The 14,738-nt window shown below is 39.0% G+C and overlaps 1 protein-coding gene across 1 annotated transcript in view; it reads right to left on the bottom strand.

Annotated features, from left to right (window-relative positions):
- The window catches only part of TBC1D4 (TBC1 domain family, member 4), a gene marked incomplete at its 3' end in the record, with an annotated part of 38,547 nt that overhangs the window by 14,977 nt on the left and 8,832 nt on the right, over positions 1–14,738 (bottom strand). Inside the window, exons 3-9 of the mRNA XM_009081093.1 lie at positions 14,547–14,636; positions 10,746–10,850; positions 8,061–8,193; positions 6,182–6,273; positions 5,302–5,412; positions 4,524–4,643; positions 940–1,014 (exon numbers count right to left, since the gene is read on the bottom strand). Of these exons, the coding sequence (XP_009079341.1) occupies positions 940–1,014; positions 4,524–4,643; positions 5,302–5,412; positions 6,182–6,273; positions 8,061–8,193; positions 10,746–10,850; positions 14,547–14,636 (726 nt within the window). The remainder of the gene's footprint in view (positions 1–939; positions 1,015–4,523; positions 4,644–5,301; positions 5,413–6,181; positions 6,274–8,060; positions 8,194–10,745; positions 10,851–14,546; positions 14,637–14,738) is intronic.

Below are 14,738 nucleotides of genomic sequence, written 5' to 3'. Positions count from 1 at the left end.
CCCCCCCCCCCCCCGCCGCAGCATCAGGGCACCAAAGCCTCTCCCCCTTCTGGGTCATGGCCTATTGTATGCTAATTATCACCCACACCAGACATCCTTTGATAGCTCACTCCAAACCAGCAGCGTCCTTCTTCCAAACAAACAGAAAAAAAAGAAAGCAGAGGAAGGAATAAAAATGTATATGCAACGCAAACAACATACTAATTACTCCAGGCATACTCTCACAGGGATCAGCATTCCAGCAACCAGATTTCTGGCTCTTTCAGGAAAACACAGGAATGGAAAAGACTAGGGAAACTGCTTTTAGCTAGTTTCCTCGACATATCGCGAGCATACTTCCTGCACCGTCACAGCGACATCCTGGAAGAGAGACTGTTATTGCATAGCCAGTGTACGAGTAACTGTGGCAGGAAAACCATAACAGAATCTTCACCTCCTGGGAAAACCAACGACCAACTCTCATGTGAGGTCAAACATTAAAAACAGGAAATAAAAAGAAAGTGAACAGTTCCACCCGCTCGCTACCATACAGCATCCCCAACAGCTGGGCTTTGGTCAAAAATTCTTACTTCCCTAAAGCAACTATTACTTACAGAAAGGCTTCTTCACCTTCAGAGCATTTCCCTTTGTTGAGACATGACCTTTTAAAATTACTTGGTAAAACAAAGCAGAAACTTACCAGAAATTCCTTGCCTTTTTGTAAAAGCAAGGGAAGTGTAGAAAAAAAAGGACTGGCAATCAGACTAAAGCTGAAGCTTCAAGTCAACATAAACCCCAGCTTTCTTACACCCTCTGCCTCCCAGTGGACATTCTTCTCTGAGTTTTGTAAATTCAAACGCTTTGTGCTACTTCCTTCACATTGAAGCAGAGTGCCATATTTATGCTTCATTGCCACCCGTGCATGAAAACGTGCCAATTTAAACTAAGCTCCGTACGTACTTTGTCAGAAGCAAGGCTGTTGCAGCGCTCAAAGCTGTCTACACTCCCCAGACGGCCTCGCATTCTGTTGGCTCCCTGCAAGAAAAAAAGGCAAGTAATTTAATCTGGTCTTTTCCCTCTTTTTCTGAAGGTTAAACAAAGATGGCAACACCTGTGCAGGTGAACACAGGACAGTGCAAGCACATGACACGTTTCACTTAAGACCACAGATCACGGGACAAGCACTGGATTTTACAAGAAGTGATGTCTTTAGCTGGCCAAATTGTATCTTCTCCCACATTGCTCCCAGGAGTTTTAAACCTGCAGCTCCATTGTTTGAAGCAACTGAGTATTTCCTGAGACATCTGAGGCTAAATAGCTGAGTTGGCTTAAACAGCTGAGTTCAAAAAGCTGCAGACTTCAGTACTGTGCATGCACGGCTGTTAATGGAGGCATCTGACATACTACAATCTCAGCATGGTTCACTCCATACCTAGACATTTCCAGCAAATTAAGTCCACCTGGGCAAAAGTAGTGAAAGCATTAAAACTGGGAAACAATGCTCTCTGACTGCAAACCCAGCCAAACAGCACCACATACAAACATGATATAATGCAGATAACTCCAATGCAAATTTGCTAGGAATTTGTGTTAACAGATCTTTGCTGAACTTGCAAGAGTCCATTGGTGTCACAAGAAGAGGCAATAGACCCGCAACACTTTTGACTACCCTTCACTCCTAGCTTTAACTCCCTGGTGATGTATGCTACTGGACACTTCTGACTGCTGAAGCAAGTTGCTTTCAGTACTTTATCATGAGAGAAACAGCCTAGGTTTTAGGAAAACTATAGACAGAGCTTCTCTTGGTATGCTTGCAACTCCAGGGGAAGTTTTGTCAACATCAGCAGTATTTATTTAGCTTACTTTTTCCTGGTAAGGGTTATTTTCAAGACTTAGAGTGCCCTTTAAGTACATTATCCCATTTAAGCGCATTACCAATAAATACTCTGCCTGAAGCATCTCTTCAGTGATCCACCCAATAAAAAAAGAGCAAAGGATAACTTGGAAGTTTCTCTCTACCTTTGAAAACACACACTTTTGGCACTGTTAGAAGGGCTTTTTGGTTCAGAAAGAACAATAACAGAAGAGGTTAGTGAAGTATGAACTGGAAGAAATCTCTTCATGAGGTCAAAGAAAGGTTCTATTTGTTTTTCTGAGGTACTTCATTAGGAAGCCACAGCCAGTTTTCAGTTCAAACCTGACAAAAATAAGATCAGTCCAGCCAAATAAACAAGTGAAAAATGACATTCCTCTGGGACTAAGTGAAGCCAGGGCACAGAAAACAGCATGCTTCCCTATGGCAAGTAGTAAGCAGCTACTCCTTCAAGTAGCTTAAAATGTCACTTGATGCTACTTATCTAGCTAAGAAGCCATCCACTTAAAGAGTTCCTAGATAACTGGTTACTACATACTTCTTTCTAGTTTTGTTAAGATTGAGGCTGCCTAAAGTCTCTCTCCAGCATATTCTGACTTTTACTTTTTATCTACAAAATGATGCTGAATGCCAATGTGAAAAAAAAAACCAAAACCATACAAACACTTAAGTTCTTTCTCAGTCTCTTTGCAATTAAATGTACCTTAAAACAAAGATGGTAGTCTATGCATAATCAGCATCCATTGCATCAACACCATTCACACCTGGCTTAAGCAGGGGAAAACCCACCACACCAATAGGTATTTAGTGTTTAAATACCTTCAGGAATTAATCATGATCCTTTAGGTTTGTTGTAATAGCCTGATGAAGAATAAGAACTATTGAAACAGTCATTTTCTATCACGTGTATGCACATAACACACAGTACACACTCACAGAAATACTTGATACTTTAACTTTTTAAGTGGTTGATCTGCACTGTAAAACATTTTTCTAGGTGTTGCAGTGTGTAACCTTTAAACGCATCTGCAAGGATGAGCCCCTATGCGTATCATGGTTCACTACAACATACTGCTGTTGCTGACCTACTGCACTTTTAAGTTAAAGATGAGACAACCTTCCTCACAACAGCAAGTCCACTTCATAAACAGCAAACTTGAAATGGCCCTAATCCAGATTCAGGTGTCCCATTCTCTTGAACTCAATCATGGGCTGTGTAGCTATATATACTGTAATACGCAGCATGTCACAGTGGCCCTGCTGAGAAGAGACATGCTATATAAAAAACCCCAGCAACCATTTATAAGAAATTTCCCTTGAGAGACTTTTCAATTGAAGCAGTGTATTTCATCCAAATGATTTTTCCTTGACATGACCGGAGTGCCAGTATGTCTGTATATGCTTTACTGAGTTATTTCAGTGATGTACACTTGTTCCACCACCACCACAGGGTTAGTGACCCACCATCACAGCTAGATCACTTTCCAGTCACATGTCCTTTAGGTGTGGAAATCAGACTCAGCAAAGGCACAACGGTAGCTGTCACCATCTGATGATATTCCAAACTGCTGAAATTATCCAGATCTGACTGTCATCACTCTCCTCTGCACGTGCTCTATCTCTCCTCCCCTCTCTCCAGATTCAGATCAAGTCCCTTGTTTCTAAAATTTTCTACACAACAGAGAATAGATTTGACCAGGAGAGTTTTAATGCTAGATTCATCCCTATATCAAACTGACACCTAACTGTAAGTTCTAGGGATTCTATCTAGCAAATAATATTTTGCTTTCTTTATAGAGAACATCTGTGGCATCCTACTTTAGGTTACGGTATGACATGCCCATGGAAGCTGCAGGACAAGTGCAATTTAGGCCTTGATTTATCATGGTACTTTTAAAATTACAAGCAGAAGGAACTTTATTTCACTGCTCCAAATTACATCTAGACCTCACCATCCATTATTCACAGTACATCACACTGTCTCTGTAATGACACATGGGATCGCAGGCACCCAGCCTCCTCTATATGCCCTTCCTCAGGACTCACCCTACTCAGCAGGGACACTAAGCAAAATTTGCAACTCAGACTTAGTTTTTGCAAGCCTATTTAATATAAGAGTTCCAGTAATTATCTGCGATTTCACATCATAGCTGGCTAGCAACATTAAAATGAAAGACAACTCACTTTTTAAGACTATTCCTTTTGTTTTTCCTGCAAAAGAAAATTTGTTACAACTTTCTAAAGATTCCTAGTGCCTAATATAAGCAATTTTAGCTATGAGATGTAAGGCATTACTTCTCAGAAGTATTTCCAGTATATGCAGCCACATTTATTCACACTTTCAAAAAACGATAACATGTCTCTTTATGTGACCATGCAACCATCCTGATTACATTTTGTTCTGAAGCAACACATCCCCTAATGCTCACAACAAATGTTCATTATTCAGAAAGCTGTCTTTTTCCCCCTCTATGTGTGGTCTTACCATAAACTTTCTAGTACTGTTAAGCCACAATTAACTCAGCTGTAACTCTCAGATTTCACAATAGGGATATTGCTTCATTAAGCATTTATCTGACTGAGGCCAAAACAATAACAAACAAATAATCTGATAGGTCTTTACTGTCAAGGGTATCTGAGAGAGCTGCTGACAATTAGTTGTTACTCTTACCCTTGAGAAGATATTTTCCAGAGAGCTAGTCAAGGATTTCTTGGCCTTGTTTTTCAGAATGTCAAGTTTAAACCTGCCACCACTGGTGGTGCTTTCTGGAATGGCACTGTTAGAAATGACCTGTTGAAATGAGCAAGGACACAATTCAGCTTTGGCAATTCTTTTATCAATTGCAAAGACTATTTCCAAAGCCTAGAGCTGAACCAAGTTACATAATAAAAAACATACCCTTGGCCTTTATTAAAAAAACCCACCACCTCCTAAAAAAACCCCGATCAAAACCCAAAACGGACTCCCTAAAAGACAAACTCACAAAAATACACAGTTAAAGGCACATTCCATCCCTAAAGACTATGTTGTAACAGCATATCAATATAACAATACTGTTACCCATTCCTTTGCTAGATAAGTCCATAGTTTAAACTGAAAACAATGCCCTCTCCATTTCTAGTCTCCCTAGACATAACTGCTTGGGAGTGGAGATCAGGGAGGAAAGAAAAGGACAGAAGAGGTATCCTCACACTGCAAGGACATATAGGCCTAAAAACAACTGGTTGCATTTCTTCCCTTCCTTTGCCCCTCTCCCCCAAAATGTCAGAAAATCCAACCATGCCACTATAAATCAAACCAAATTTCTTCTCTTTCACAGTCCTCTCTTAATTACAATACCCAGCTTCAGCTATCCCTGATGAACTCTAGCAGAGGCCCTGATAGTAACTAAGACTGCATTTTAATAGGGTGGGAAGAGGGAGAGGAGTAACACAAAAATAAGCTTTACCGATGGTGCTTCACCAATGTGAATGTGCGTTTTCTGCTTAGTTTCACAGAGTTGACGGAGATGTAGGATCACAAGTTCATTTTCTTCCTGGTCGTTGTCAGGCTTCATTTTCTGTCAGTAACATTAAAGAAAGGAACCTTTCAAGTCATGATTTGCTCATTTTCCCTTCCATATGGATGTACTCTTTGAAATAATATACTGATACACCAAACGCCAGAGTATAATATCAGTATGTCAACCAGCACTACTGTTTGTGTGCCTTCATACTCCTACACAAAACTGGAAAATGTTACAGGCTGTAGAGAGAAGGGAGCCCTACAGACATACGCCTTGTTTTCTAAGACTGTCTGCCACTGTATAGCCTTATAAGTGGCATAAGGAATCCAGGAAAACCAAACAGCCACTCTGTTCTTCAGGCAGCTAGAGCATAGCCTTTGGAAATCTAAATTATATACTTCATCCACTTGAGCACATCTGCTTACACCAGAACATTGCATCAAAGTAAGTCAAAACAGACAACTTCTGAAAATGCCAGACACATTCCTGATACCTATATGTCTCACCTGCTCTCAACCCACTCCCACATCACTTTCAAGAGGGGAAATGTGTTTACAGATGGAGGGCAAAACTCAGAACAAAAAAATATACTCTGCATAGAGCGCAGAGCATCTCAGCAGACTTGGAAAAAACCCTTCTCCAATAGCAGTGTATCACACATGAGGTTAGGTGGAAGCATGCTATTTCTACATGATGTTCCATGGAAAAATAGTACATTCTAGATCAACTACATAACAAACCAAATAGAATCAAAAGCAAAACCATCTAGTCCATTTTATCACAGTCTTTTTCAAATTTGAAAGAATAGCTTCTAAGGTATTACCTGAACACGTTCAAAAATGTCTGCTTGCTCATTATCAGTTAGTGATGACAGATGTCTCTGAATTACAAGTTTGGCTCTTGGTGGATAGAGTCCTGGGAAAAGAAAGAACCATTAAAGCTTCTACATTTCCAAATGATCTCTCAAAAAACTTTTGAGAAAAATTATACTACAAGATATAAACCTGAATTTGAGTTTATACAAGTTTAATGTATGATAGTTTTATATCCACAGTATACATGACACAAAATAATTCAGGTTTTGCTAAATCACGTGGTTTTGGCTCCTTTCTTTAGCAGTTTAGCTAAGTGGCTGGCTCCTGGGTAAAAGCTTGTGCTGCCTACTCCACCAATGGCTTCTGTCCTAGTACCAAGAGATCACTGACAGCTGGAAGCCTGACAGCTGTATGGGAGAGGGGGAAGAGAAGCACAGATCAGGGTTATAACTACTGAGATAATCAATGCACAGGATACTTGGAAGTTTCCAGATGCTTTTAATTGAAAAACTTAGGTGCATTTCTGCACAAGGAAAGGATAAGGTACAGGCCATACCAGAGAACTGAAGACACCTTTAAAAGCAAGAACAGCCTAAAAGCTGTAAGAATCAAGGAAAGAATTTCTGATATTCAACAGAGTACCCATTTTTCTCAGAGAGCTCATTCTAGGAAGATACAAAAAATGGGGGTGAAAACAAACCCCTTGAATAAGATGAGGTATATGGCTTTTCCATCTAAGATAGATATCACTCCTAGAAAATTGCAATCAGAACTGATAAAACTTTTTCCAAAGTCATGAAACTTTAGGTTTGATTTTGATAAACTTCTAGACTCAAAACAAAGCAGATGGATAAAAACAAAAGGACACTAAAATAAGTCTTTCAGTCACTGAGTACAAAATTTATGAAACTACTATTATGATACTCTAGTTGTTGCCTAGGACAGGTTTTACTTTGATGCTGCATACTTATCCTGCAAATACCTATGTTCATGATACTTAGACTGCCTTAAACAGCAGACTTTATAATTTGTAGAACACTTTGCCAGTTAAGCTTTATCACTTCTGAATGTCTGTTGTTAAACCTGTAAAGTATGTCACAACCTAAGAAAATTTCACACCACTAGGATTTTATACTTCTCTTTTCAACCACCAGAGGGAAGCAAGTAGAAACAGTGACCTTCAAGAAATGGGAGAACTGGAGTTTCCAGCACCATCATCACCAGACCAGAAGATACAAGACTTTGTATGCATTTTGCATACAAATTTTTTTTTGGCATACAGCACTTTGCAAGGACACACAGCCGAGTGACTATAAAAATAGAGGCCTAACTTTTTTTTTTTACAATTCTGCCTTGTAAGACATTTTGCATGTGTTCTGACATACTTCACTTCCAGACAAACTACAAGAGTTTGTCCATTCATAGCTGAAGCCACGTAGTTGCCTCAACTTCCTTTATTAGATACTAATCTCCTAATTTAATCATTTATTTACCCATAACAGAGCTAAGTTTTGAAGTATGTGAGAGAATAAACACAAAGAAAGAAAAAATATCCTCACACAGGAAAGAAGGAACACAGAGGAAAGCAAGATCTTTTTTGATCACAACTGTCTTTTTATGACTCATTCTGAAAGCATGCAACTTCAGAAAAAAAGCCAAACAAATGGCAGGTGAACTGGTGGGTTTTTCTGCTCTGCTTAAGAAAGGTATGATAAGGAAAAGGTATGTATTTATAACAGAACCTATACTATATTCATTAGTGCACCTGATTACAGAGAGCACAAAGTGATGGTAAGAATTGCTTATTGCTTGAGTTGAAAGCACATGGTTAACATAAACTCTGGAATAATCAGCAAAACATAATTAGAAAATAAACTCAGCTGTTACCTTCAATTCTCTCACAAAGTTTGTGCAATGAGTGCATAGGGCAGGCCTCACATAGCTTAATCTGTGTCTTGGCACTTTGCAGAGCTGCAGCAGTGCTAAAGGCTTGTTTCAGGGTCAGCATTACCTCATCAACCTATAGGGAAATAAGGGAAAAACAGTATATAAACAAAAATGCATGCTGTATACATCAAATTAGATTTATAAATCACATCACAGACAAGTGCTTTAGAATGAAAAAAAACAGCGAAACAAACAAAACCATCTGCTGTCTTCTAAAGAGGTCAAGGATGTATTCCGAGCTTTCTACCTTTTCTGTAGATGTTCATCATCTTCAAGTTCAGCCAGTGTAATTTTGAGTATCTAACTGCAGTTACTCAAGCTTACTGGGCAGGCAGCCACTGTTTTAAAAAGCTGCAAGTGGGAATTTTTGGCTTGAATATCTGCTGGCTAAATAAAAAGCATTAATGTCTTTAGCTTCAAGTTTTTCCTGTAAACTGCACATGCTCCCTCTCAACAACTTTCCTCCCACCACTGCACCATTTTAGTAAAAACTCCCACAGACCCAAACCTGCTGCCAGGCAGGAGCTTCCCACAGCAGTTCATTCTCCAGGCTACCAGACTGGCTACTAGCTTCATTCCAGTCACTACTTATCTCCAAGTACTGCTGACCTGTCTTGCAGTCTGCCCTATCTTTCCTCTGCCACTACCACAAATATAGCAGTGCTATGTTCCCACACACCAGAACTGAAAAAGCTCAGCTGTTATCTAAGAAACACTGGGGTGGCAGTGTTTCTCCACATTCATTCAAATATGCTCCCAGACCTTGTATACAAAGCACTTGGAGTTCCCCTGTCTGTATTTCAGGGGAATACAATGCTTATTAAAAGCTGCTTGCTGAGTCTTTGCATTAGCATGGAAAAAAGGAGATGACAGCTTGAGTACAATTTTAGGAAAGAAATCAGTATTCTCCTTCAGAATCAGGTCCTCACTCTTACTTGTTACTTTTATTTATAAGCAGGAAGAAGCAAGCTGAAACATTTGAGACCAAAATCATGCAGTCTAATACTGAAAACATACAGACTTTTTTGGGGGCCTGCCACTTGGGAGTAAACAAAAAAAAATGGAAAAAGGGAACCTGAAGGTAGAAATTTGAAAACTAAATTGTGTCCTGGTATGTCTAGGTTTGTTTTGTTTGTTTCAAAACCCACAGTTTTAAGCATTACCAGTAATTTCCGGGTACTCTCTCTTCTTAGCAATAAAGCAAGACATTTAACAGTGAATAAACATCTTGCACCACAGACTGGTAAGTTTCTTAAATTGACTATAATCCCTCTCCAATGGAAGATCCACAGAACAGTGCTAAGCATATGGATTATGACTACACTAAAGTCATGATCTCGACCACAACTAGGTTTAGAACAAATCTACACAAGCCTACCCATACAGCCTGCCTGGTGGCAGAAGAATCTGGAAAGCTCTGCCCTGACACAGCCAAACTGCCACGAGGTCTAAGTGACTGCATCTGAAAGTAGCTCAGGAATGTTCATTTCATATTGCAGTGTGGGCATACCCACACATATCAGTACTAGAACATGCAGCGAGTACTAGAACATGTAAATCCCATAAACACATGGGGTTATTGTACATGACTTAAACCCATGAATTATGCATGGTCAGATTTGTCAATAGGTCAGATGTAATGTTTACTGTTAGTACAATGATCGAGCTGATTTTATAGTAAGTTCCTGTTTTGATAAAAGTGCAACCTCAGCTGCCATTGTACATCTAGTGCTGTTAGCTGTTTGAAGGTTTATTGATGTAAATCTGTTTACTCTCAAGCTAGTCAAAGGATTAACAAATTGCATTTTCAGCTAGCTAGAAGACTGATTTTTAAGTTTAGCTGAAGAAGAGTTATCAGCTGTTACCACAAGCATTATGATCAAACAGGTCTCAGAAGAGAAAACAACTTCTCTTAAAGTGTCAGAGCTTTAAAATAGAAATTTAGTAGTCTAAATGATTTCCTGATTGTCTCATTATTAAGCCACCTGTTACCAGTTTTATCACTGGCACCTGCAACTTCAAGTGATCAATACATACTTTATCAGATGTCCAATGGCCTATTTTCATAGCTACATACATCCACACGTATTATGGTTTTCTTCTTCTGTGGATGTTGCTATTTTCTTCTCCTGAGGAACAAAACAGACTAGAGGGAAAATGCTAAAGCCACAAACAGGCTAAAGACATGTGTGGCATCAGCCAGTAGTTTAAACCCTACCACAAAGTGTATGTTTGGGTTTTATCATCACCTTTGTTCTGATTCAATACATATCTTTGCACATTTAATGGGGAATCAAGTGTCTCAACAGTTAGAAATGGAAGAGCTGCAATCAAATACAGAACTCAAATATACTCAGAGTCTGCATATATGTGAACACACCCAGATGGACTTCTTCTATTTGTTATTGACGTATGCATCAGCAGAGTAGCAGGATATGGCTATATATGAACAGAATGTATGCATTTCCTATAGCATATTTGCACATGCACAGCTGACTTCTCACACCTGAGAAGATGTGACCACTGACCCTCAGCTGGCACAGCAGAATAACAGAGATTCTCATTGCTCAGGAAATGTCTCAGAAATCCTCGATGAAAAGGTTAGGATCATTAACAAATACTCACCAGAGACTCACTTGCACACTGGAACACATAGCAAACATACTGGCTCAACCCAGTTTCCACAGATTCCCGGCAAATGAAACCGAAGTGATCAACGTGTTTTATACCCTAAGAGAGTTTAAAAAAAGCACATATATCAATATCTATATCTATATATTTATAATAGTGGACCATTTTATAAACGGATTTAGCTTCCAAAGTAATCCTAAAAATAGTTACCAGACTCTCAACACTTACTTGCCAATACAAAAATTCAAGAAATTATACATGTATAGCCCCAGTGATCTACTTTACAATTACTATAGTTATCTTTTTTAATGCATTTTGTATTTAGAAGTTACATAAACATCTTTACACTGTCAAAACAAAAGTGATATGGCAATAGACTTCGACATGAATTTCTTCCATTAGAAAAACTAGATTTTCAGGAAAGCAAACTAAAGGCTGCTAGGTTGTATTTAGAATTGCCTCCACACTGAAAACTTGATGTAATAAGTCCATGCTAAAACATAGGATTGGAGCAGCATCAACACAGCAACAGATCTTTGCTCTCCTGTAATACATGTTAGGATTATACCGAAAAAAATACTGGGAATGAGTGGCACCATGCAGACTTCCAAGCAAATTCTGAAATAAATTCTTTGAGACTGAGTTACATACTGTAAGTTTCAAGATTTGCTACACATTACTACTGATGTTTTCGTTCAAGATCTTTGTTTAACAGCTTGACAGGGAATGTTGCCTTGCTAAAAACAGCACTGAGAAGATCAAACAGAGCTGCTTCCTAAGAAGCACTATATTCCCAGTCTCAATTCATGGAACATGACTCATTATTGTTAAAGCTTTTGCCAATATTTTTATCATCTGAATATGGCAATAGCAGATTTTCTCCAAATGAAAGCCTAATCCCTCAGGTTCAAATGCAACAGAGAGCAGAACTTGATTGCTTGGATCCATCTCCAAAGAAAACACCTATATAATAAAAGAGAGGAGGAGGCAAAGCAACTTTCGTGTCAGTACAGAAAACACTGTAGACACAATTGGAAATCCAGTACGTGACAGACTGAACATATTGTCACTACATGCTCTCATTTTTAACAACCAAATTCCGAAAGTTACATTTGTGCCATTTAAAACTTAACAGAGGTGCAGAGGGTGTTAAAGATGATACAAATGGCATTAGTTTACCATAGTTCACAGCAAGCCCAACCTAACTGGACTTGTTTTCTTGTGACACTTGAAGTCTTCAAGAGCATAAAATAAAAAAGCTCAGATGTATACACATATGCTTATCTATAGAACAGTGAAGTGTTGACCTCTGTTTTCCAAGGAAACCATATTTAGTAAAGTTGGCTTGGCGAGATGCCAGTTCCCTCCCTGCTGACAGTGCTTGAACAAGTCTGCTGCTGTCTGACTCCTCAGGCTCCACAGCAGAACATTCGAGGGGGGAAGACAGACGTGACACTTGCACTACTGAAGCATAAATAGCACAGTATGTTCCTCAATCAACAGCACTTCCATCACATTTCTTTAAGAGAGTGGTTGGACTTGTCATGCCAAAAGAGCCAAGTTTTTTGTTTTTCTGGGTTCTGGGTTCCCTTGAGGTCAGCAAGGCTGCAACAAGAAAACTTCTGTATCTGTCTGATACCTCAGCTTAGCCAGCACATACAGAGAATCACTGTCACTCACATTTGCAGCTTTGACAGCTATACGGAGTGTGGATAATTAACTGAATGTGGCAGATGAACCATACCTAAGCTATAGAATAAAAAATACCTTTATTAGACCAGACTAAGAGAATCCAGAATGCAAGCTGATGAGAACATCTCCTTTTCATTGTTTGTAAAGTTCAGAATAATTAATATTGCTAAGCTGCAGTCCCACAATGCACAGTAAACCACTGCCCTATAAATCCATAACAGAGAAGCCCTGTGGCTAGCACTGAGCTCTTAAAAGAAGTACTGATGAGGTTTATGCAACCAATACTTAGTCTTAAACAAAGTAATGTTTCACTTCTATTGAACAAGGAGCCCCTCCTCAACTTCTCTAAAGTAGCTGTTTTGCATTTTTTAAAAAATCAAACTAACCCCTCCAAGTATTGTTAGGACCTCTTTGCATGCTTTTTAAGCATGCAAATAACAGAAGATCTGCTCCAAATGAACATGAAGAGGTGGAGTGAAAAAGTCCACCTCCAAAGCTCAACACACAGCATTACCTATCACTATTTACTGTTCACAGGTATTTTCCTGAAGGAAAGCTGGGACTTGAAGGTTTGCCATGGTCTTGCTGGTCACCACACTTTAAAGTCAGCAAAACAAAGGTTGTCCCCACTTAGGATAGTTTTATTTGACTATCATCAGTATGCATATACAGTCTAGGAGCCCAGTACCCAAAATTTAAGTGCCACTTTTACTCAGTTCAGTACACCTAAAAGCAGAAGACCAAAGCAATCTGCAAATTCTGCCTTCCATACTCCTGCTTTAAGAATCAATTTAATCTGTATTTATTATAAAGCTATTACTACATCATTGTTTGATTCCACTGTCCCATTCTGTATTTGCACCAGCCTTTTTTCTCTACCAAAAGCAATACAAATTGTAGTTAAACAGCAGAGTCAATTTAAGGACCTGCACCTTTTAGCTGGTAGCTCAAGACTCCACTTGACTTACAAGTACTGACCAGTTCTTCATTTGTGTTAGCATTGGTAGCCCAGTCATGCAAGAGCACATTTGTTATTAGCATTAAAATGAAAGCACTTAGGGGCAAAATACAGGTTTAGAGAATGCCTGAAGTATACTTAAACTACAACAATAATGTTTAAGGAGGCCTGAAGTGATGTATGTGCATGGTGAGTGAAAGCAGGTAATAAAGTCAGACCTCAAAACAGAAAGTGCCTGAAGTAGAAGGTGCTGAACAATAGCAAGATAGAAAGGTAAATCCCTCATCCCTGGGATTTAAAGTAATAAGAAATATTTATTTATTACCGGACATAGCTAGACCTATTGTCATATTCTCCAGAAGAAATTATGCAGGCGAACTGCTATTTTTTCTGGAGGGCTGATCTGATGCTCTCCTCCTTTCATTCTCAAGGCTTTCTGGAGCTTAGATGGCCAGAAACAGCACACTCAGAGCATCCCAAATAGAGATTAAGCTACTTCTGAAAATATATCTGATGCTCTCCCAAAGCAGAACAGTTTGTACTTTGTTTGCTGACCAGTGATCAAAGTTGCCACCACCACAGCCCAGAGTGGTTGTTTTGCCCTTATCTTTTCTGTACTTAAGCACTTTGCAAACAACATGACATCGTTTTTTTTTGCAGTATCTAGTTGAAACTGCTGCCAGATGAGTGAAAGCCACAATTTGAATAATAGCTCTCACTCTTGTACAGGCAAATCGCTAATTCCAGTCTGCTGCAAGTGTTCATGAAGCAATGGCAATTTAATACCCATTTTTTTCAGTCATACACTACAAAGAAGCTGATGCATCAAACTTCATGCAGGATTTGGGTATATATTAGTCACAATCACTCAAAGTCCCTCCTGCCTCCATTTAATTTCACTTTTTTAATTAAGGAGCTAATGGGGTAAAAGAACAATTTACACTCATTCAGGGTAAGTTAAATACGATAAACTATTTTTTAAATGGCCTTTGAGTCTGAATAAGGGAAAACAGCACAGAACACTGAAAAAGAACTCTACATTTCTTTTTTTTTTCTACCTATGGATCAGCAAGGCAACCCAGCTGAAGTACAAATAAAATCTTTTTCTCCTAATGATCTGCATGTTGCTTCTTATTAAGGCTTACCTGAGAGCATGAGGAGATATCTTTAAAATTCTTTTCGAGCACAACAGATTTGGTGTCTGGACTGATGAGGTTAACTTCAAACCTTCCAACCTGATGGGGAGAAAAATAAATCTAGTTTATGACTGTCTTGGAGGCAGAGCACTGACAGGAACAAAAATGTCAGAATCTAGCCCTTTCTTGTTCATATAGAGC

Source organism: Acanthisitta chloris, unplaced genomic scaffold, assembly GCF_000695815.1.
Source record: "Acanthisitta chloris isolate BGI_N310 unplaced genomic scaffold, ASM69581v1 scaffold7078, whole genome shotgun sequence".
NCBI classification, from domain to species: Eukaryota; Metazoa; Chordata; class Aves; order Passeriformes; family Acanthisittidae; genus Acanthisitta; species Acanthisitta chloris.
The sequence above is the reverse complement of the archived record's forward strand: the minus strand, read 5'-3'. Positions and strand labels throughout refer to the sequence as shown.